Raw genomic sequence first — 24,011 nt, 5'->3', positions numbered from 1 at the left:
CATTGGCTGCCGCAAGAGAGGAGCCCCGAAGAGGAGATACAAGGACTGCCTGAAACAATCCCTCAGCCTTGGTCATATTGATCACCACCATTGGCCTACCCTGGCCTCCAGTCGGGAGGCCTGGAGACACACCATCTATAACGCTGCTGCTGCTTTTGAGAACATATACAGGATCACTCTCGAGGAGAAAAGACAACGCAGAAAGAATCGCCTCTCGTTGATATCACCTGGGGAGTCTTTCTGCTGTACCTTCTGCAACTGGACTTGTTTATCTCGCATTGGCCGTTTTAGCCATCAGTGCGCTTGCAGCAAGCGTGGGTAGAGGCCCTCTCAAATCTTCATTTGCGAAGCCTAGCCATGAAACTGATATTCAGCATGCACTGAAGTAATTGAAAGCCACCTTTCAAATTCCCCTCTATTTTATTTCCTGCAGCACAAGTGGTGGAAAGGTAATATTGTTTCCTACTTAAGGAAGAACTTAGACTTTTTTTCTTTTTTTCAGTCAGGACAATACCTCACACCCGTGGACAAATGGTACTATCATTGGTACTGCTGAAATTGTTGTGGCAGTGAGGTCCATACAGAACACTCAATGGACAGCAGGTTAGAGTACTTTCCTTATGTTTTTAATCTATCAGCCTAAATCTGGTTACTTTGATGGAGTGAAGCACAGCTGCATAAATCTTCAGGAACAGGAATCTAGTAGTTATACTTCATGCTTCATTTCATCTACAGAAAACACCCATCAGAAGTATGGAGAGCCACCAAACCTGATTATTTTACCCACTTCATTTTCACTTGTTTTCTGCTTAGATAATTTGAGATGAATGTTGATACCAAAGCATACGCTTTATGGAACAAATGTAAAACTGCATTGATTAATAGGAAAAATTCCATTGTTTCTGTTTGCTTTCATTTTCAGAATAATATCAAGACTGATGTGTTCATAAGCAGTTTACAAGGGAGACTGTAGGTAGCTAGGACAGGAAGTTAACATGTCAATTTCTTTTGGCTCTTCCTCAGTCCCTAGGAAACAATAAACTGCTTCAATCTCTGTGGTGCTAAATGTATTGAACTGAACATTCTCTTTAATTGGTTTTGGCACCAAAATGAAAGTTTACTAAAGAAGCAAGGACCTAGGTCATCAAAGGTGCTGTTGATCCTTACAGGCTGTTAAGAAAAGTATATACTTAGTTCTGAAAGGAGCAGAGTGTGGTGGCTGTAAGATTAACTCCTACCACTCAGTACATGGCTTCTTGCAGCACTTCAGATTGCTCTCAGCTTTCTTAGGTGATGGGACCCACACATTTCATAGGATCACAGAATACGCAGAGTTGGAAGGGACCCACAAAGACCATCCTTAGTCCAACCCTTAGCCCTGCACAGGACCATCCCCAAGAGTCACACCACGTGCCTGAGAGTATTGTACGAATACTTCTTGAACTCTGTCAGGCTTGGTGCTTCTCTGGGGAGACTGTTCCAGCACCCAAAATCCTCTGGGGGAAGAACCTTTTTCTAATATCCAACCTAAACCTCCCCTGACACAACTTCAGGCCATTACCTTCTGTCACTGGTCACCAAAGAGAAGAGATCAGTGCCTGCCCCTCCTCTTTCCCTCAAAAGGAAGTTGTAGACTGCAATGAGGTCTCCCCTCTGTCTCCTCCAGGCTGAACACACCAAGTGACCTCAGCTGTTTCTCATATGGCTTTCCCTCAAGGCTCTTCACCATCTTTGTTGCCCTCCTTTGGACACTCTCTAAGAACCTAGTATCTTTCTTATATTGTGGTTTTCAAAACTGCCACAATATTCAAGGTGAGGCTGCCCCAGTGCAGAGCAGAGCAGGACAATCACCTCCCTTGACCAGCTGGGGATGCTCTGCCTGATTCTTCCCAGGATACAGTTGGCCCTCCTGGCTGCCAAGGCAATGCGGACTCATATCCAACTTGCTGTTGATCCCCAGGTCCCTTTCCGTGGAACTGCTTATCAGCATCTCATTCCCCAGTCTGTACAAACATCCAGGATTGCCCCATCCCAGGTGCAGAATGTGGCACTTTCCCTTGTTGAACTTCATATGGTTGGTGATTGCCCAGTCCTCTAATTTGTCAAGGTCTCTCTACAGGACCTTCCTGCCTTCAAGGTAGTCAACAGCTCCTCTCAGTTTTGTATTGCCTGCCAACTTGCTTAGTATCCCTTCCAGTCCTGCATGCAAGTCATTTACAAAGATGTTGAGCACAGGGCCTGAGATGGAGCCCGGCAGAACCCCACTAGTGACAGGTCACCAGTCTGATGTTACCCCAGTCACTGTTACCCTCTGTGCTCAACCTGTGAACCAACTGCTCACCCACCACATGATGTGTTTATCCAAGTGAACATTTAGTCAGAAGGATCCCATGAGAGACAGTATCAAAAGCTTTACTGAAATCCAAAATGATTACATCAACTGGTTTCCCTTGATCAACTAGATGGGTTACCTTGTCGTAAGACTAAATGAGTTTTGATAAGCCAGACTTTCCTCTTATGAAGCTGTGCTGGCAGTGATCAGTGACCGCATTGGCTTTCAGGTGTTTTTCAATACCTTCCAGAATAATCTTCTCCATAACTTTACCAGGTACTGAAGCAAGACTGACAGGCCTGTAGTTTACAGGATCCTCCCTCTTGCCCTTCTTGAAAATTGGCCAGCTTCCAGTCAGCTGGAACCTCTCCAGATTCCCAAGACCTCTCAAAAATCATTGACAGAGGTTTTGCAATGACATCACCAGCTCTTTAAGGATTCTAGGATGAATCTCATTCTCTAAAGTTCAAAATAATGACTTCAGGCTATTTTATTAGGTTGAGTTCTTTCTCCTTACACTGATTAGTGTGAAGTCTAGAGAGAGCAATAAGGTGATATTCAAAGTTACATTTTATTAGGAAGTTATAATAATTTCAAAAAAACCCTTACACACAAATACATGAAAACTTAAAAAATAACAAGATGTGTGAATTAAGTTTCCTATTAATATAAATGCACGCATGTGTGGCTGGGTAAAGTATAAGTGCTTTCTCTGTGAGTGTACAAACTGATCAAATAAAAATACCCCAAACAACAAGACTTGCATGCCAGAAAACATGTAGCTTCAAAGGGTTTAATTTCATATATCCAGCTTATGCTGGATTATACTGAATACTAAAACTGAGTTTGCTATTGGCAAGGATGACAAATATATTTGTTATAGTAAAATAATACAGTATCACAAAAAATTGCCAGCAGAGTATTAAGTTTCCCAGAGAGATCCGTCGTCATGAATAATTGCACTGAACCTTTAGGCTATTACTAGTAGCTAGCACTATTTTCTTTCTTATTTCAAAATATTTATAATTTTCATAACAAAAATCCATTCTATCCCCAACACAAAACATTCATTGAATGCAGATTTAAGATAACACAATATTGGATTTTAATTGTGCAACTTTACTTTCCTCTTTTTACTTATATACCAGAAAGGTTAAAAAAAAATTATATGAATGATCTGTGCAAAATGGGAAGATTTATGCAATAACTGATACCTCATGCAAAAGAGGAAAAAATATTTTTAAAAATTACGGTCTAAGAAGCCCTGAGTCAATAATTTCATTGCAAAGGTGAGGAACATGAGTGCTCCAAGTTCTTCCTATATACTGGTGCATATTCAAACCAGTCCAGTATTTACTTAAAACATATTTTAAAATAGGCAGTTTGTGCAGTTTCTCACATACACATCTTCTATGCACTTTCTTTCAGCAGACTGTATTTAATACTCAATTTCATTTAAGCTGTCAGGATATCCTGATGAGAACTGAATTTCTTCCACTTCTAGAATACAAAAAAGGAGGAAATACCATAATTATTTGTATTTTATTCATACATAAGAATGCATAAAGCAGAATGTAATTAGCATGCTGGATTTAAATGGGACTGCAATATGGTTTTTTAAAAATGTTAAAACCACTTTACTAGTCAAGTCTAAGCAGGATCTCACATTGCATTAGAAAGCGAAAATTCTGCACTGACCCAGCAGTCACTAAATACTAAATTCAAACCCATTCAATGGGAAGTCAAGGGAAGAAGTATCATCCATCTAATTACAACAAGCACTGTGAATTGCCAGATGTCTCTTACGAGGTATATTTAAACTTACCTAAACAGGGTCCTGCCTGGAACAGAACATCATCAATAGCAGTGTCACTTCTCATTGAAACACCACGGATCACCTCAAAAATAATCTGTAAAGGTAAGACACAGCTTTTCATGAATGCCACGGGTGGACAGACTAAGAAAAATGATAGGCATGCAACCTATTCAAGGATCTAGTGTGTCCTGAAAGCCTGCTTCTTGGAAAGAAAGTTCATCAGTGGATAGGTTGCCCTGGTCAGAGCAATTCAGTGTGTGCTATGCTGAAGTAAGCAAGTATGGTCTCCCTCTCCTTTTTCCTTCCCTTTCCTTTCCTTCCCTTTCCTTTCCTTAGTAATTTTCAGGCTCTTAAAGGAAAATGATTAAAAAAACTCCACATCTGTGGATGGTGATTAGCACAATTTTGTGCCCAGTGCTGTTTTAGGCATTAGCAATTTCAGCTTCCTTTTTCACAGAGAAACTGAACCAGGCTTTGTTTCTGGCAATACTGAAGTTGAAACCAAAGAGCTCTGGATTTGCATCATCCCTTGTCTTTGGTGCCACCTTAGAAAGACCACCCTACAAGAAGCTGACATTTTTTTTATCATACTTCAGTGGCTCTGCCAAATCTAGATAGAGCTATAGACAACTAAAGGAAAAGAGCAGCCAGGCAGAAAGGGATCTGGGGGTTCTGATTGACAGGAAGCTAAACATGGCCACCAGCAGTGTGCCCAGGTGGTCAAGAAGGCCAATGGCATCCTGGCCTGGATCAGGAACAGTGTGGCCAGCAAGAGTAGGGAAGTGATTCTTCCCCTGTACTCAGCACTGGTGAGGCCACACCTTGAGTATTGTGTTCAGCTCTGGGCCCCTCAGTTCAGGAAGGACATTGAGGTGCTGGAGCGGGTCCAGAGAAGAGCAACAAGGCTGGTGAAGGGACTGGAGCACAGTCCTATGAGGAGAGGCTGAGGGAGCTGGGGTTGTTTAGTCTGGAGAAGAGAAGGCTCAGGGGAGATCTCATTACTCTCTACATCTACCTGACAGGAGGCTGTAGCCAGGTGGGGGTCAGTCTCTTCTCCCAGGCAACCAGCAGTAGGACAAGAAGGCATGGGCTTAAGCTTTGCCAGGGGAGGTTCAGGTTGGATATCAGAAAGAAGTTCTTTCCAGAGAGAGTGATCAGGCATTGGAATGGCCTGCCCAGGGAGGTGGTGGATTCACTGTCCCTGGAGGTTTTTAAGATGAGGCTGGATGTGACACTGAGTGCCATGATCTCGTAATCACAGTAGGGTTGGATCAAGGGTTGGACTTGATGATCTTGGAGGTCTCTTCCAACCCAGTTAATTCTAAGATTCTATGATTCTATGAAATTGCACAAGTGATCTAAATTAACTCTGCCACTACTGACAAGAAATGATGTGAAATAACATTTAAATATTTTTAAAAATTATTTTGAATTAATAACTATTTTAATACTTGCAAGCAATTCATTTTTTGAATAAGTTCATTTCAGTTTTCCACTTTGATTGCTCCTTTCTTGTTTTTCTTACCTGGTAGTTTCTATCACTTTCATATTCTATCAGTCCTCTTAGCCATGAGATGCTTTGTTCCCCAGTCCTCCTCCACAAAGGAATCTCTTCATCATCCCCTTCCTTTTTTAGATAAACACTTAATAATCCAGTCCCAGCTCCATACATGTGATAGAAAAATGTCAAGCACTGTTTTCCAGATATTCCTCTTAGTAATCTTGAAACAAGATATGCTCTCTGTCCATAGACCATGTCAGATGCCTCTATATACATGTAGTATCCTTAAAAAGATATACAAGCAAATATTAGCGAAGTAAAATATTTGGCATGTTCATTATGCTCAACATGCTCATTATATTAAAAAAGCTATGACAAGCTATTTTGATAAAAATTTTTAAGATGTAGACTGCAGTGTTTGTGAACTGTAATATTTGTGATACGGTAATAACAGTGGACTGTAATAATGGTGGGTTTGAATTCGTAAAATCAAGAGCTGATTCCATCTTTCTAACAAAAGTTTATTATACTGTACTATGAGCTGCAGGCTTTAGTGTTTAATTCAAGGAGTTTTAAAGCATAATGAACAGCAAAGTCTTTGCAATGGATTGCACTATGCTTGGTATAAATCACCTTGGAAATTCTCCAACACACTGTATTAATTTTTTTTTTTAATGGACTTACTCTGTAGATAATCTTCCTTTTCACCCTTTCTCTTGACTGCTGCTTACCACCAAACTACAACCTGGCTTAGAGGTGATGTCTTCAGTAGGGAGTTTTGCAGAAAATAGGACTCTTGACTATCATGACAGACATCTCAAGTATCCACTGGCTGCTGTTGCTGCTCCTAGCTTTTCTTATGTCTCACTTATCCTTGGGAATCCCCTCTGCCTCTGAAGGCAATCTCACCCCCAGGACCTGTGGCGGCAGAAGGGCAGATAACACTACAAAAAGGGAGCAGGGGGACTATGTGAAGAGTTGCTGCAATGTCTGAGTTCACTGTCTGCTCTTGGAGTGTACATATCAAAACACAGAACAGCTGCCTTATGCAGCAGATGGGACACGGGGATGTTCCTTAGTCTTCTGACACACCTCAGTTTGCTCCAACAGGCAATAGCTGAAAGATGGATTGGGGAGGCTGCAATAAATTTGCCTTACAGCGATTAATGGCTTGAACACTTAAGAACTTGGTTGTATCTGATGAAATATATAGCAACAGAAAAGAATACAAAGCAAGAAAATACCATAGCTGCTCCTAAACCAGGAATGCACTCTGATAGCAATCAATTCATTGGAATTCAGACACAGCTCCATGTACATCTGAGGGTACAATTTAGGCAATGGTTGGCACTGATGCAACTTTCTGTGCACTTGCTCATGCCCATGGGGACTCCACTCACTCAAATACTTTAAAATACACTAATGAGGTTGTGGAGCGGGTTTTCAAGACTAATGGCCTGTGTGATCTTTTTTTATTTGCCATGGTTTTTTCTAAGTTTGAACCTGAAGGTGTTCATGAAGAAGAGATCCCAACCACTTGCACAACTTGCTGCAAAGAGATCTGTGAGGTAAGGAATCAACATTGTCACAGGCGAGAGTTAAAAGGCTGTCAAAGTTCTAAAGTCAAGCTATCAGCTTCACATCTGAGACTACTTAATGATCTACATAAACCAAAAATAGGTGTAAAGTCAGTTTCAGGAAATATTCACAAAAGCTAGAGTTAGGAAGGAGCTTTTTCTGCGGGCTCTAGGGAGCCATCCTGTTCTTTTACCTCCCAAAGGAAAGGGCTACTTTAGGACATGACAACAGAATTATCCACATGGTTTGCAGATATTTCAGATTAAACATCATGTTTTCAAAACCATTCATGGGTCCCTATGAAATGTGTTTACTTCATTGGATTAATATCTATTCAGAACAGAAGCATAGAAACTTTATTGGCGAGGTTATAATTTCAAAGTATTTTTTATTAACTTCCAACTTCTGCTCTGAAAGTTCAATGTGGAGCTTAACTCACCTACCCCAGTAGTGTGGTCTCCTTTCGGACCAGTGTAAGAAGTGGGAGTTGGACCCCTCCTCCTGTGCCAACTCCCACGGCCTCTCTTCTTCTGGGTAAACACACACTCATCTTTTTCAAAAGTACACTCTCCAGGGCTGAGCCGAATTGAATCTGTAAGGAGAGAACATAGTTTAAAACTTCAAATATATTAGACTTATATATGGAGAGATTACACAAGAAATGTATTGCATTTACTCACCTGCTGAAATAAATTACATCTACCTAGCAATGCTTACAATAGTCACAAGCTTATAAAAGCTAGCTTCAAATGACATATGAAATGTAATTTCATTTTCTTCACAGCTTTGAGGTAATCTGTGCCGTAGTCTAGCTCAGTAACATGTACTAAGATTCTTGAAAACATTTCATATAGTTTATTACTCTTAATCCACAACAGCGGCTTGGACTAGATGATCTTAGGGGTCTTTTGGTTTTAATGATTGGACACAATGATCTTAGAGGTCTTTCCTACACTTAGCAATTCTATGATTCCATAACAGGCTCTACCACTGTAATTTTCTTCACTGTTGTGGCAGCCCAAGGCAATCAGTGAGCTCCAGAATATATAATGTGGATATTTAATGAGTCTTGTCAAAGACTGGAGTTTCTGTAATCCAAAATCAAGTGCTACATTTAGCTCTCCTATATTCCCTTGGCAGCAGATTCTACTACAGCATTCAACAGGCCACAAAGCTGTAATTACTAGAGTATTTTCATTATTTCAGTTCTATTAGATAATGCAAAAGGGAGAAAGTTGATAACTCAGGTGCTTGCCAGGAAGCTTCTGTCAGCTTTTTTGCTGTAGCCTGGTTTTGTTGTTCAGAAGTAGACACTAAGCTGCTTTCTCTTTTTGAAAAGGAGGATGCTTTGATATCTCTGGGGCATATTTCAGGCATTTGTTTTGCTTCCATCAGAGACAGCCATAGTATGACTATATACCCAGTTACCAGCTCTGCACCTTTGGTTCCTTTTCCAATTACTTAGAAACTACAGAAAGGCAAAACATAACTGTCAAAAATACTTTAGAAGAATGGCATCTTGTTTTATACATGTAACTTCTCTCTGTTTTGTAATAGTTGAATGCATGAAAGCAAATCAAAAGAGGTCATTAAAGAGCTATTAGAACCATTGCAAAGACATGGCTTTATTCTGAAGAAGAATGGGATTACAGATTATGCCTGCCTCATGAGAATGGTTTCTAAATTAGTCTACAATCGTTGTACTGTCAACTTCAAAATGCCCCAGAAGAGGGAGTTTGGTGAGTTCACACAGGTTAGCCTGCACATGTCAGAGGGTAAAGTCTTGCTGAAAAACAGTCTGTTACTCCCACCACAGGAGAGGGAGTTGGACTGGTCTTATCTATCTTCACTAGAGAACTGCAGCTCAAGTAAGGGACTCTGTCTTTGCCTTGCACAACTGTACTTCTGGACCAAAAAAGAATAATGCTGTCTCTTGAAAATATTGCTTTCAGGTCCAGTCCTAGTTTCTCAAAACCCATTTTGAAAACTACGTTTCCCTCCGTTGGACTTTTATTTTAAATTGGTCCCAAAAGGACCAATCACCTACATTCAGCTTCACTGGAGTCAGCAAAGTTTATTAGGAGTTAGCTGGTACCCCTGTGAGCAAAAACTGGTTCCTGCTGTTATGTATGCCACTTTGCAAAAATGGGATTCATGCAATACTTACTGGAAAAAAAGAAAATACAGGAAAGCACAGTGGGATGAAGGCAGCTGTAGGATAGGCTTGGAAAATGCAGGTATGTGATGAACTCTTACTAAAAAGGATACCAGCAGTTGGATGACAAATACACATGGTCTTACCAGCAGCCTGACAAGTTCCCAGGCTCAGTGATACATCATCCAGTGCCACAAGTCCACAGTCCCAAAAGCTTTTACACAAGCTGACAAAGACAACCTGCAATACATAAAGGAATTTCCAGTTATCTAACAAAACCTGGCACTGCTAAGAGTCTGAAATTTTAGGGGTTTTTCCAAATGCACAAAAAATGTTGAAATCTACAGAACAGAAATAATGATCCACTTTCTCTTGGCACTTACTAATACTGCCTATGACTGAAATTTCAGTTCCAGGGGAATTAGATGTACGTTTTCAACGAACAGAAAGTATTTTCTCACTTTTATAGGCAAGTTATGTATCTCTGTATGTAATTTCCATTTTATTAGGAGACTGTTTTTTTGCATATGAGAAAACACGACTTACTGAGGTTGTTGTGGGTTTTTCCTCCACAAAACCCAACAAATATCCACAGCTATTTTACCCTTAAAACCAAGAAGTTTATCTATGGAAAAATAAATTTTAAAGAGTAATGCAGACTGATGAGCAAGAGAAATGACCACGGCAAAAAGCAAAGAAAAATAGAGATAAAATGAAACTACTGCATAAAATGAGATTATTCATAAATTATGCAAGGCCATGGTATCATAGAGCAGGAGACTGGGAATGCTATGCACAATACACAGTGTTCATCTGAGTTTGTGAAGATTAATAAAAACATCCAAGATGTTTTATTTGACTACACATTAATTCTGCCATGAAAAAATACAAGTCACTCATAAGATAACAAAATAAAATGTAAAGAAACTGTAAGACTCCAGTTCCCTGTCTCCGAAGGCTGACATGCATCTGCTTGAATTACAAAAAAACATGTTTAGATTTATTTTGTGAAAATACTGCTGGCGGTTTTCTTGGCCTGTCTACTCCAAACCATCTGTCTGACCATTGGGGTTATGACCATAATTTGGGAGGAGCTTTTCAAAACAATTCCTTTGTGATGAGGTCTGTGCTAGTGACTGGAGATGGAATAAGTGTCACTTCTAACAGTTTAATATTCTGGAGCAACTGTGAACACCTCTGTTACATATGTGAGAATGATCAGCTCCCAGTAGGTCCTGAAATTGTGCAGGATCCGCTGCTCCACCTGGATCCTTACAGATTTATGTGGCCTCGTAGGATTCATCATCACTGCTGTCTTAGCCTTAAGGTTTAACAGGACAAAAAGTGTTTCCTACTTTTAAGTTCATTCTCAGGAAACAGGTGCAATCTATTAAAAATGGTAGTATCTCCTGGAATAAAGTATAAAATAAGATACTGATGTTGGGTGGGTGTCAATCACAGAATTTTAATAAATGCATTCTGGTGAACACTTGTAATACGCTAAAGACATATTATGGTCCTAAACCCACAAATCTTCAGACAATCACACATGTAAGGGTGAGGTCAGTCCTCATTTGTGAAACATTTCCACACCACAGAATCGTTTTAAGTGATGCTTTCCTATTGACATCAGTGGGAGCAGGATCAAGTTCTTTATTCTTAGATTGTAGTAATTTGTTCCATACAAGGCATGTAATTACACACTGGATACTGTGGAAGACACTCCATTTCAAAGACATCACGACAATAACTGTGACCTCTCAAAGGCCATTGAACCAGTAGTCTTTGTACAACCACAGTATTGATCTGCTTCAATGACACTTATAAACGTGTTCAGCTTTGCCATCTGTAGCTTAAGCTTCACTACTTCTCCACTCGACTTTTGTGGTGTTACGTGACACACTGCCATGTGCAAACTTTGTAAGTGCACAGGGATGGAGTGGAGGAACTTGTACTTGGGAGTGGGGAGTTTCCGGTATTAGCTATAGCTAATGTACTGAAATTGCTTATAGTTCCCTCAGCTTATTTCACGGTTATATTCTTGATTTAATTTTGAGGCAATGGACTAGAAGATTTTCATTCACAGGTTGCGTTTATTCACTCTTCTTTTGTTCTAAATATCCTTTCCTGTCATAAAGGGAAATATCTGACTATTTGAACTTTACCTGCCAAAACTGTATCAATTTGGATTTACTCAGCAGCTCATTTTCCCCCTATGTCAGATCTCTGAACCCTTCCTACAGTCTAGATAGAAGTAATCTCATGATACTTTGCATTTGTTCTGTTTTAAATAAAACATTTGCTAGGTTAATTCTTACAAAATTCTTCTCTTCTTGCAGAAAAGAATAGGGGATTCTTTGTGCTCAGCTTGCACTTCCTTCATAAAGCATGGCAGATAAACAACATACTAATTGTTTCAAGCTAGGTAACAAATATTCCTGGACTTGCATGCTATCTTGGAGGCTAAACTGAAAACATTAGCCAGTGCAGGCAGTTGTTGCCTGTGTTACTGGAAAATAAAACATATTTCTCATGTTTCTTTTTGTTCCAATAACAGGACACAGCTAGGGCATCAGTTTCCTTCCAAATTATTACTCTACTTTATGGAAGCTGGTTTGTTTATTTTGCAGTGCTTAATCAATGCTCCTGGCCTTCAACCTCAAAGTAGCAATAATCAGTTCTTGGCATTTATCCTGGATTATATCAGGTATGGGCAATGCCAGATGAGAACAGCTGGCAGAGCAAGCTTCTGCCAAGCCACCTCGTTGGGTTGTGCTGCAGGCACTGGGTGAGGTGGAAGGGACTTCTCCTTTGCTCTCTGCATCTCTACAGGCAGAGGTGAATTAAAACATATGCATATGAAGTTGATTTGCTTTTGGAGAGAAATAGTAGGACATACAATAGGGTAGCTCCAGGGTAAGGAAGAACTAATGGGAAAGCTTCTAAAAGGAGGTTTGGAGACAGCTGGACTCAGAACAGGAGAAAAGGAGAGATTATTCCTCTGGATCCCTATATTTTCTGTGTATTTTCTTTCCTTGTTTATCCCAGGAAGTGTAGCTCTTGCTCAATTAGAGAGCCAGATCAGCCAAACAAAAGAAAAAGTGTGAAAACAGCCCAGTCTGGTTAATTAAAAGCAAGCTATGCCTCTGCAGCAAAGTAATTTACCTGATTTCACTCTAGTGAATATTCCTGCATTCAAACTACACACTGTACATCATGTAGACACAAATCTTGGTCTAAGACAAAACTTAGACACATTTAGATTTGAGTTCTTGAAGGAGAAGGGCAGTTATAATGGAGTCTGAAGGGGGGTTTTGTGAGAAGCTACTGTTGTAAGTTCACACAGTGACAAAAAACTCAGTATTTTTAAATAAAAAATAATTCAAACATCAGAAACAAAAGTGTGACATGACACAAAGAAGCAGTCAAGATGTTTTCACAAGACAGGGAACCTGACTTTTCAGTCAGTTATGCAAGCAAACAGCTGTATAAGCATGCAAGCCAGGGACCACCGCTGGCACAGAGAATAGGAGAACCATTCTGACTGTCCCAGGGCTGTTCAATACACTGTAGACCAAATTACTTCCAATTAGCTTAATTAAACTATATTTTCTTTGGCTTGAACAGTGAGAAACTCAGGTATCAAGAACACAAGTGAGCTATTAAGTCAAAATTAGAATGTCTTCAAGCTTCTGTCATTTGAAATAAATTGATTTAAAAAGCCACTTGCCAGGCAAGTTCAACTTTTTGCCAAATACAATGAGCTCCTGCAGGGGAAAAAGAATGGGCTATGAAAGCTTCTGTATAAATAATTGGATAACATTGGTAATAAGCTTGTGACTGTTGAACCAATATTTTTGAAAATCCTTCCTGTCCCAAGGCAGAAACAAACAATGAAAGAGAAACATAAAGTCTGACAGAATAACCTAGCACCACAGACTGCTTATGCTACATCTCTTCCCACTGGATTGCACTGCCTAGGAGAGCACACTGCCTAGTAGGGCACACTGCCTGCACACAAATGTATACAGGACACCTATATTCCCATCTGTCCTCCAGCACCTTCCAAGATTTCTACAAATCTACTGATAGGACTCTATCCTCATTTCAGCGAAACCATTTCCTTGGCTCTCTTTATAAGAGGGAAAGATTCTTGCCTTTACACCAAGGAGTGTTCTCAGAGGAGGTGGCACTATAGTATCATAATATTGAGTACCCAGAACAGAAATTGAGCAAAAAAAAAAGTGTCAGTTAAGTATCACAGATACCAAAAAGCGGTATGTAGTATTTCATGCAACATATTACCTTGCTTAGCTACTGTGAAGACTACTTAGGTGTTGCTTCCTTACCTGAAAAACTTTCTCAGTTTCCAGTATGTTGTTTCTATAACCATATGTCAAGCACCACAGTCAGTAAGGTTGCACACTTTGCAAGCACTATCCTACTATTTACGAACTCAACTGCTCTTATTTTAAACATACATTTCTAGTGACTGTTCTTCAAGAAGTTTCTTATTTTAGAGGTAAGAGAATGAAGGACAGATGGGCTATACTATAAAACCACAGCTCATTCCAAACTCTTTAGGGTGCACACCTTATTGTGGGAAGATCAATTAAGGGTTTTGTTAGAACAGTACCAAAAAGCGCTTTTATTTGACAAGTGAGAGTTTTTCAGAGGAGGAGGAGGAAGAGATGAGAATGTCTGCCCTCCTCCACTTGGTGCCCGACTAGAGAAGTGTGTCATTCATGCTAGTGACTCAGTCACAGGGATCTAGAACTTCATCATATATCCAAGATTGCTTTAGTCATTTAACTATCATAGAATCATAGAATCAGATGGGTTGGAAAGGACCTCTCAGATCATCAAGTCCAACCCTTGATCCACTACCACCACAGTTACTAGACCATGGCACGGAGTGCCACATCCAGTCTCTTCTTAAAAACCTCCAGGTACAGAGAATCCACCACCTCCCTGGGCAGCCCATTCCAATGCCTGATTACCCTCTCTGTAAAGAATTTCTTCCTAATATCCAACCTAAAGCTCCCCTGGCAAAGCTTAAAATCATGCCCTTTTGCCTTACTGATAGTTGCCTGGGAGAGGAGACTGATGCCCACCTGGCTCCCCCCTCCTCTCAGGTAGCTGTAGAGAGTGATGAGGTCTCTCCTGAGCCTCCTCTTCTCCAGGCTAAACAACCCCAGCTCCCTCAGCCTCTCCTCACAGGACTTGTGCTCATGTCCCTTCACCAGCCTGGTTGTTCTTCTCTGGACCTGCTCCAGCCCCTCAATGTCCTTCCTGAACTGAGGGGCCCAGAGCTGAACACAGCACTCCAGGTGTGGCCTCACCAGCACTGAGTACAGGGGAAGAATCACTTCCCTGCTCCTGCTGGCCACACTGTTCCTGATCCAGGCCAGGATGCCCTTGGCCTTCTTGGCCACCTGGGCACACTGCTGGCTCATGTTCAGCCTCCTGTCAATCCAAACTCCCAGATCCCTTTCTACCTGGCTGCTCTCCAGCCACTCTGTGCCCAGCCTGTAGCGCTGCAGGGGTTGTTGTGGCCAAAGTGCAGGACCCGGCACTTGGCCTTGTTGAACTTCATCCCATTGGAATCAGCCCAACTCTCCAGCCTGTCCAGGTGCCTCTGCAGAGCCCTCCTGCCTTCCAGCAGATCAACACACACCCCCAGCTTGGTGTCCTCTGCAAATTTACTAATGCTGGACTCAATCCCCTCATCCAGATCATCCATAAAGATGTTAAACAGAACTGGGCCCAGCACTGATCCCTGGGGGACACCACTGGTGACCGGCCACCAACTGGATGCAGCCCCGTTCACCAGCACTCTCTGGGCCTGGCCCTCCAGCCAATTCCTAACCAACCACAGAGTGCCCCTGTCCAAGCCATGGGCTGCCAGCTTTTCCAGGAGTATGCTGTGGGAGATGGTGTCAGAGGCTTTGCTGAAGTCCAGATAGACACATCCACAGCTTTTCCCTCATCCACCAGGACATCAGGTTGGTCAGACAGGACCTGCCCTTTCTAAACCTGTGCTGGCTGAGTCTGATCCTTGTCCACCCCATAGGTGCTATGTGATTGCACTCAGGATGATCTGCTCCATAACGTTGACAGGTCAGGCTGACAGGCTTGTAGTTTCCCAGGTCCTCCTTCTGGCCCTTTTTGTGGATCAGTGTGACATTCGCCAACTTCCAATTATCTGGGACCTCCCCAGAGAGCCAGGACTGTTGGTTAATGATGGAGAGTGGCTTGACGAGCTTCTCCTCCAGCTCCCTCATCACCCTAGGGTGGATCCCATCTGGTCCCATAGACTTGTGAGGATTCAAGTGGCTCAGCAGGTTGCTGTTTCCTCCTTGATTACAGGGGTCTATTCAGCTTCTTATCCCTGTCTACAAGCTCCAGAAGCCAGCTGTCCTCAGGACAACCGGTCTTACTGTTGAAGACTGAGGTAAAGGAGGTGTTAAATACCTCAGCCTTCTCCTCATCTTTGATAATTATGTTCCCATCCACATCCAATAAAGAATGGAGGTTTTCCTTGTCCTTCCTTTTGGTATGGATGTATCTATAGAAAGACTTTTTATTATCCCTAACAGAAGTGGCAAGATCAAGTTCAAGTTCTGGCTTCATCTCTCTCATTTTCTTTTGGCAAGACCATACTATATTCCTAAACTCTTCCTGAGTAGCCAGCCCTATTTTCCATAATCGGTAGGCTCTCCTTTTTACCCAAATTTCCTTCAAAATCTTCCTGTTCAGTCAGATCGGCTGCCTTCCCCATCAGCTTGCCCTTCAGCAAACTGGAACAGCCTTCTCTTGTGTGTTCAAGACTTCCTTCTTGAAGCATGTCCATCCCTCCTGGATCCCTTTGTTTTCAAGGGTAGTTTCCCAGGGTACACTCTGAACAAGTCTTCTGAAAAGGCCGAAATCCACCCTCTAGAAGTCCAGCGTAGAGGTTTTATTGATGGCCCTCCTTGCATCCCTGAGTATTGAAAACTCTATTATTTCATGGTCACTGTGCCACAGATGTCCTCCAATCACCACATCTCCCACCAGTCCCTCTCTGTTTCTGAATAGCACGTCTAGCTGGGCCCCATCTCTGGTAGGCTCATTTACCAGCTGGAGCGGGAATTTATCCTCTATACACTCTAGGAATCTCCTAGACTGCCTCCTCTCTGCTGTGTTGAGCTCCCAGCAGACATCCGGCAGGCTAAAGTCACCCACAAGAACAAGGGCTGGAGATTTTGAGACATCCACCAGCTGCTTGCAGAAAAATTCATCATCCTCATCATCCTGGTTGGGTGGTCTGTAACAGGAGTCTATGACTTTGGTAGAGAAGCAGGAGACACAAATTTCTCATTAGCAAAGAGAAATGCTAGAATAATTTAATATTAAGCATCATCACGGTTATGATGTGAGAACAAAGGTCCTAAGACCCTCAGATCAAGTCCTAAAAAGGTGGCAGGGTAATAACAGATGTTTAGGGAAAACAGTACAAGAAACAAATCATCCCTAAAGCTGTTATATTATGTCCAATCCTCAGAAAGCTGAAGGATTTCCTGAACTGGAGGTCACAGCTAAACCACTATGTTTACAATCACTGTGAGGTCTATTTTCCATGAGTTTGTCTAACCCCTTTTGTTTGTTTTAAAGCGTGTAAATATTGAAGTGCAACACTCAGTCACTTGATTTTATTCTCTCACAACTGCAACTAAAATTAGTTATGAAGGAGAGTGAAAACAAACAGATGAACTCAAAAGAAAATGAGCAAAAAGCATCAAAGAGGGAGAAACATATACTGAGAGAATGAAACCCAAGAAATGCTGCCACAGCTACTCTGATGAAAGTAGAATGGATTATTATGATGCCAGTTACCTTTATGAGGATTTGATTTTGAAATCTGTGAGAGGTATTCAAGTACTGCATCATTAGGTAACATTGTCAAAACTTGCATGATTGGATAAACAACACAAGATGTTTGCTTTTGAGAACCTGAGCTTCAGAATGGTGAAAGATATCTAGCAGAAATGAGCAGAACTGGTATAAGCAAACCCAGGTGAAATCAAACCTTCACTTTAACCTAGGCATTTGGACTTTGTTTTGAAGAAATACCTCCCATGGTTGTGTATATGCACAAACTAAATGCTAAAATGCAGATTCTTGCTCCACAGTGCATGCAAACTTTTCCAGGTTTCATTTCATATGTGAAATTTTCTTTCAATTAGCTCTTACATTTTCATGTCATGTATTGACCTGGAAGATCAGTTTCAGTACACTCAATCAAATCAAAAGAATCTACATATTTGAGACTTGGCTTTTTATGCTGCCCTTCAAGAGGCAACAAACCATGAACAGTTTAACTAATTTTAAAAAATGACAGATTTTTTTTTCCCATTTCTTCCTTCTCACATTTATTCCCTGGGCACAGAGGTACTTACACCAACTGAAAGAGTCAATGCCTGAAGTACAAACTGAGAAATCAGGACTTCAAATTTCCTGCCTTCTCACTAGCATTATATAGCATATGTGTTTGCAGTATGTATGCACACATACATACATACATACATACATATATATATAAACATTTATGACTTGCTTAGCTGGCTCATACCCATAGACTTTACAACATTGTATTTTCAAAGTGTCATATTGAAGCCAGTTGGCCAGCTTCACATTTCCTGCCCACAGAATTCAAGCCATCAACTTGCGCCAGACTGCAGTTAGCTAATTCAAAAAGAACTTGCAAAAACCATTACACAAACCAAGAAATGAAAATCTGATTCTTTTTATTGTCCCAATGCAAACAAACACGCTAACAAAATTAAAACATATCAGACAGATTTTATATTGTTTCCAAAGCTTTGCAAGTAGTACTCGTAGTAGGAGAAAAAAAAGATAAAGGACATGGATAATCAGGTATTTTAGCAGAACCACTTTCTGGCTGAAAAACCATTATGACCTTTAGGACACATGACTGCCATTAAGGAACTGCCAGGAGACTGTTCACTGTTTCCAGAGCCGCTGACCCAATCTACAAATCACACCTGGTAACAAAGAAGCTGCTCAGCCAAACTCTTAGTGTGCGTACAACTTATCATCCACGTCTAGACAAGAGACATCTCAGAAAACAATATGATAGGCACACTGGCCACCACATCTGTAAGAGGAAAGGTGGCAGCCCTATCTTATTTTGGGACCACATCTCTCCACTAGAAGACTGTTTTTCACTTGCTTATAACATTGCCAAGATACAATTATTTTGGCTCAGACTTTCCATGCTGGGTCCTTAGTTCAGGCTTGCTTTGAGCGATTTAATCCAAAACAGTTCCATCATTTCCAAGAACAAGGCTAGGAAAAAAAGGGTTTATTTTGCCCCATTAAAAAAAAAAAAAAAAAAAAAATCTGTGAAAAGCTTGAGCACTCCTAGTCTTTGGAGTAGAAGCAGGAAAGTGTCATACTTTGGTCATTGTGCCAGAACTGTGCTTTCTGTCAAGTCATTAGTTTTTGAAAAACTAGAATTTGTAAGAACTGAGACAAGCAGGGCAGAGGAGGACACGAATAAGATTAGAAAGGAAAAAATTGGACTGTCCAGAGCCAGGAGCCAGGAGTAAGATGAGAACTGGCATGGGGAGTGGGGTGAGAGTGGTTTGTTGCCTATGGGGTAGGTTAGATAATATATAGATGCCTCAGTGAGGAGGAAAGAGACACAAGGAAGGTTGGAGGAGGCAGGACAAGAGAGGTCAAGCTTCTCTTGTGTTTCTCAATGCTGTCTCTTCCTCCTGAACCTGAAGTGTAATCCCCAACTTGCTGGTTCCCCACCACTCCTTGCTGTCAGGGAAAACGTGCTCTGATGCACCTCCACTGCTACCCTTCACTGAAATGAGCGTTTCTTGCCAGATATTTCACTAGGTGCTAGGCAGACACATCCTCACAGATAACTAACCTAAGTGTTTATACAATGCCACATAAGCTCCTTCATATCCTTCTGTTGGCATGGAAAAGAAGAAACAAACAAAATAAAGCATGAAAAGACCTTTTAAAGTATTAAGGTTGGAAAATTGGGCATGAGGTAGCAAGGAAAAGCCAGAATCAGGTTCACTGTGTAACTTACTTGAGCCTGCTTGTGAACATCACAAGTAGACAACCTGTAACTACATCAGGCTTTAACCCTTGCCTTATGGCAGGCAGACACATGCTCAAACTTTAGCAATATTTGTCTTTTTTATGCTACCTTCTCATCTCTAAACATATTTTGGTGTACTTTTCCATATGAACATGTTTCAAAACTTTACCCATTTTCTTCCATGTACTATTTGTCTAAAGGAAAACTTCACATACTGAAAACCCTGCCAAATATATAGTTGTTTGGCTAAGGAGTGCCTGAATTGTGATAGGCTGAATACATGCTGACTCCTCTAAAGCCCAATACATCTCCCATTTCGTGATATTAGAGGACTGCCTCCTCAACAGAAACATTTTGCAACTTGTTTCCATGGGAAAGAAGGGTTTCTTTCAGAAGACCTGAAGGAGCAGTGAAGGTTTTTGAGAACTGCCAGAGGCCAGCAAACCCTCCTGCTGCAGAGCATGGCATTTCTCCCCTCCTGCAGACCTTCAGGCTCAGAAGCAGCAAGGATATTCTCTTGACTTCTTTATCCTCCTCTGTGCTTTTCTCCCCATCAGTTATTGAGTACAGACAGAATGGTAACTACAGACATGAAAACTGCAATTCATGAAAAGATTTCCATTGCAGGTAAACTTTTTTACAACTGTTTTAGATATATTGACTTCTAGGAAAACATAAAAATTGTACTTCACAAATTCATATGGGAAAAGATTTTTCCATGTAAATTTCTGAAGCTAAAAAAACCTGCCACCTCCAATGGCTATAAACCATTTTTAATAGAATTGCTCAGATGTCATCATTACTCGTGCAGTTTATTATGCTACTAAACCTTTGCAGAAGCAATAAAGAAATATGTAAACTGTAGATGGTAAAAGTAAATGGGTTGCCTTTTTAACCAATAATTTTCATAATTAAAAAGAAGAAAAAAAAAGAGAAAAATACTTTTCTGCAAATATCCTGGAATGACACTATGAGAAACTTATCTACCATGCACTTGCTGTGCAGTAATATTTTTTTTTTTTGTGCTATGAAGTAAAGAGAATTAGAAATTCTGCTATGTTTTATGCATAAAATACATAAAATCCCATCAATTTTTTAAGGTATCAGGTATATGACACAAAACACTAGCCAACAACTAGGACTGAAATTTTTAGCATAAATTTGCCTATCAATACAGTCAGGCAACTGGTTTTTGGTGAACTTCTTTTAGAGCGTTTTTATTTCAAAGGAAAAACACCTTTCTTTTCCTGCCCCAAGAAAATTTAAACTCAGTAACTACTGCCGTTTCAAAAACCAATTTGTAGTGGACAAACATGCTGAAGATGTTTGTCTTTGATTTAGAAATGCCTGAGTTGCAATACACACTTTCATCCATATGTTCATCGTACTATCACATAGAAAAAAAGCTGGATTTATCTAAATGTCAGCAGGTAGTGATCCATCTGGTCCTCCTTAGATGACTCACAGATAGTGGAAATGCATTACAAAATTCAGGATAACCACAGAGACAGTGCCTACAGAAATCTGTGTAGAAGTCAGTCTTTGTAAGAAGAGTGGAGATGAGGAATAACAAGAGCTTAAGGACTTACTTGGGAGGTGATGTCAAATACTGCGTTATTAACTTGCAGAGATAACACAGTGACCTCTCCAACACAACACTGCAAATTCTTGAAGTCCATTGCACTGAATTCTGGTTTCATATTCTAACAAAGCAGTTGAGTTTAGGGAAGTAGGATCAGCTCCCTATCTTGACCAGAACTTACCAGTAGCGACTTTTTAGATTAATTAAAATCTGAAATTGAGTAAAAATTATGTGACTAGCATAGGAAACAAGCAAACAAAAACGATGGAAAGTGGAGCATGCTGAGAAACCAAGACACAACTGGCTCTTGTTAGAGCTCCTCTGGTGAAATCTCCAGCAATATTATGACTACAGTTGAGGACACCAGGAAGCACTGCCCCATTCCTGGTACAAAGTCCCTGTATTGGGGCTCCCATGGGAGCCAGGCTGTGAAGAAACATTCTGCTCCCCATGGTAGGAATACTGTTTCACTTTGCAGGTACAGCTCACTTAGGATTAATCCCTGGATAACAAACCATGAGAAGAGAAGGCAGGGAAAATCTCCATTCAGGATTTAGCAGATTTGAAGAGCTGGCTCTTACCTTGCAAGGCATAGGCTTTTTGAAGGAGATTTCAGCTTTAGTCCAAACTCCCTTTGGAGAATCCAAGACAGACCAGATTTTCTCTTGAACGACATGATTCTCCTCAAAGATATAAACTGCAAGAGTGCCACTCATTTTGAAAAACCCATATAAGGCATAATAAAAACTCAGACAAAACTGCAAGTTTCCTGGCAGGGTAGGGCCATACAGACGTCCAATGTACCCAGGCTGTGTTGTATATTTAGTGTTTGCCAACAGGTAATAACCTGAAAGAGAGCACAATTATTATTTCTAATATGCTATCAACACCACTGATTTGCTATTAAAGCAGCTTCTGTTATTGCATCAGACTTTGGCTACAAGAAACAGTTTCAACTGGCAAGAAATAGATTATCACACTCTGACAGGAAATAACAATTTTTTTAAAAAGCATTCTGTCTACTTCTAGCTCAAATGGCACATGGCTAAAAGCCCTTTTTAAATTTACCCTAAAAAATTCCCTCTTCTGCTGTCCTCACTGGACACTGGCTGTTTCAAGGGTACCACTGCAAGATCAAAGAATGGAAGGTAAGGCACAAGGCCTGTTATTCCCTGCACCAAGTATAAAGAGGTGAGACTTTAGCACATGTGATTAATAACCATAAATATTCTACGTAAATAGATGTCTGAGTTTCAGAACTTGCTAGTAGTCCTTTCACTATGTGGCTTCGCTACACAATATGTCAGTTTTCCCTTAGCAATGCCAACTATCCTAAGCCTGGAAGAGCCCACCTTTCCACTACAGTAAAAACAATGCATTAAGGTATTATTACATTTACTTGCGTATTTTTGTGGAATCATCCCTCCAGTGACTATGGAGCAGTATAGTGAAGACACTCTGCTTTACGGCCCCGCATGACTATTCAATAGGTGACCTTCCTTCCCACTTTACACATAGGGAATCACAGCCAGGGTTCCAGATAGGACCAAGTTGTGTACACTGATTTTTAATGGCAGAGTTGCAGTGACACAAACTAACCAGTGTGCCAGTGACATTACTTAACAGAGTGAACAATGATACAACAGGTTAAACTTTATATAAGCTTTTATATATCCTTTATATGTGTTTACTCTTCTGAAGAAAAGCAGTTTTGATTTACCAAACCCAGTAGTGTGATCTCCTGCTCTATAAACATTGCGCTTCACTTTCACTCTGCTCCATCCTGGGCCATCTTTTTGATCTTGGTAAAAATTACACAGATCTTCCTCAAAATTGCAGCCTGCATTGGCAGGATCGAAAGGAGTTCCTAAAAGATAGATGTATATGTTCTGTTAGGAAGAGCACAGTGTAATAAGCATAGGTATTTGAAGCAGAATGATGCCAAAGCATGCTCTGCTTCGCCTTTCTTTGCTTTACAGAAGATAAACACGTGCAAAGATGTAACATATATACAAAGTACAAAGTCACAATGAAATAAAACTATCAATTTTCTATTGCAAATTGGTCTTATATTCTTATATTTTTGCTGGAGCCAAGAGGAAACCTCCTTCATAGCCCCTTTAAAATATAAAATGAGCTACAGATACTAAGAGAAGATTCCTCTTTCAGGACATAACACACAAAGACATTCAGACCATTTGTTTTCAACCTGCTCCTTCACTCTAAAGATATTAGGACAAAATAAGTGTGTGTGCCTGTGTGTGTATAGATACTATATTTTCATTTTAGTTTCAGAGGTATTACTTTTGGACATCAACATTCAATATTTTTTTAAAGAGTATTTTTTAAAAATCCCTTTGTAATCATGTATAATGTGTGTGCAAATGCATGCTGTAAGTATGTAAGTAAAACACTTTTTAATTCATGTACCACCTCATGGCTACTGACCTTTGGAGCTTGCCTCACGTACTGTAGCACTTTAGCAGTGAGGAAAGCTGAACAATTTATAGCAAAGTTGATAAAAAGCAAAGCTAAGTCCCCCAGCCCTGCAGATGCCTCTCTCTTGACTTGCAATATGGAATTCATAGGTCAGGATCTGCTTTAGTCTGAAAAAAAGTCCCCATGGTGAATGAGTGCTTGTAAGTAAAGCATTTCTACTTCAAAAGCTTCATCAGGATGCTGGAGGAAGGAGAGGCACAGTCCAAAGCCATCATGCAAATTTTGTCTACATCAGGAGTCCAGACACAGGACACTGTGCACATAACTCTGCAGCAGCACATGTGACCCTTCCTCATGGGGACTAGGAGAGATTTCCAACAGGGGCAGGGACACAGGCAGTCAGTTTCAGGAGAAGCAAAATTTTGGCTTTGGAGTGATGTCTGTGGTCTTTTCAGCCTCAGATAGGCCAAATCTAAGCCCTGTGT

The 24,011-nt window shown here is 40.7% G+C and overlaps 1 protein-coding gene and 1 long non-coding RNA gene across 4 annotated transcripts in view; one reads left to right on the top strand and one right to left on the bottom strand.

Moving 5' to 3' along the window:
• The first annotated feature begins 500 nt into the window (after positions 1 to 500).
• Positions 501 to 24,011, top strand: part of LOC114056541 — a 46,699-nt gene continuing 23,188 nt past the window's right edge. Inside the window, exons 1-3 of one of the 3 annotated variants that reach the window (XR_003571024.1) lie at positions 501 to 603; positions 4,166 to 4,250; positions 9,978 to 10,234. This is a non-coding gene — a long non-coding RNA (uncharacterized LOC114056541). Of the gene's footprint in view, positions 604 to 4,165; positions 4,251 to 4,605; positions 4,775 to 9,977; positions 10,235 to 24,011 lie in introns of those variants that run through there. The other 2 variants (XR_003571025.1, XR_003571027.1) reach the window with 2 other exon arrangements.
• The window catches only part of MAMDC2 (MAM domain containing 2), a 59,067-nt gene continuing 37,940 nt past the window's right edge, over positions 2,885 to 24,011 (bottom strand). The window contains exons 8-14 of the mRNA XM_027881811.1: positions 22,808 to 22,954; positions 21,669 to 21,934; positions 9,529 to 9,622; positions 7,667 to 7,819; positions 5,674 to 5,933; positions 4,158 to 4,242; positions 2,885 to 3,832 (exon numbers count right to left, since the gene is read on the bottom strand). Of these exons, the coding sequence (XP_027737612.1) occupies positions 3,771 to 3,832; positions 4,158 to 4,242; positions 5,674 to 5,933; positions 7,667 to 7,819; positions 9,529 to 9,622; positions 21,669 to 21,934; positions 22,808 to 22,954 (1,067 nt within the window). The 3' untranslated portion in view covers positions 2,885 to 3,770. The remainder of the gene's footprint in view (positions 3,833 to 4,157; positions 4,243 to 5,673; positions 5,934 to 7,666; positions 7,820 to 9,528; positions 9,623 to 21,668; positions 21,935 to 22,807; positions 22,955 to 24,011) is intronic.

This window comes from Empidonax traillii, unplaced genomic scaffold (assembly GCF_003031625.1).
Source record: "Empidonax traillii isolate 1590-97213 ecotype Southwest subspecies unplaced genomic scaffold, ASM303162v1 scaffold7:size3022706, whole genome shotgun sequence".
NCBI lineage: Eukaryota > Metazoa > Chordata > Aves > Passeriformes > Tyrannidae > Empidonax > Empidonax traillii.
Note: the sequence above shows the minus strand (reverse complement) of the source record. Positions and strands in the feature narration are given on the sequence as shown.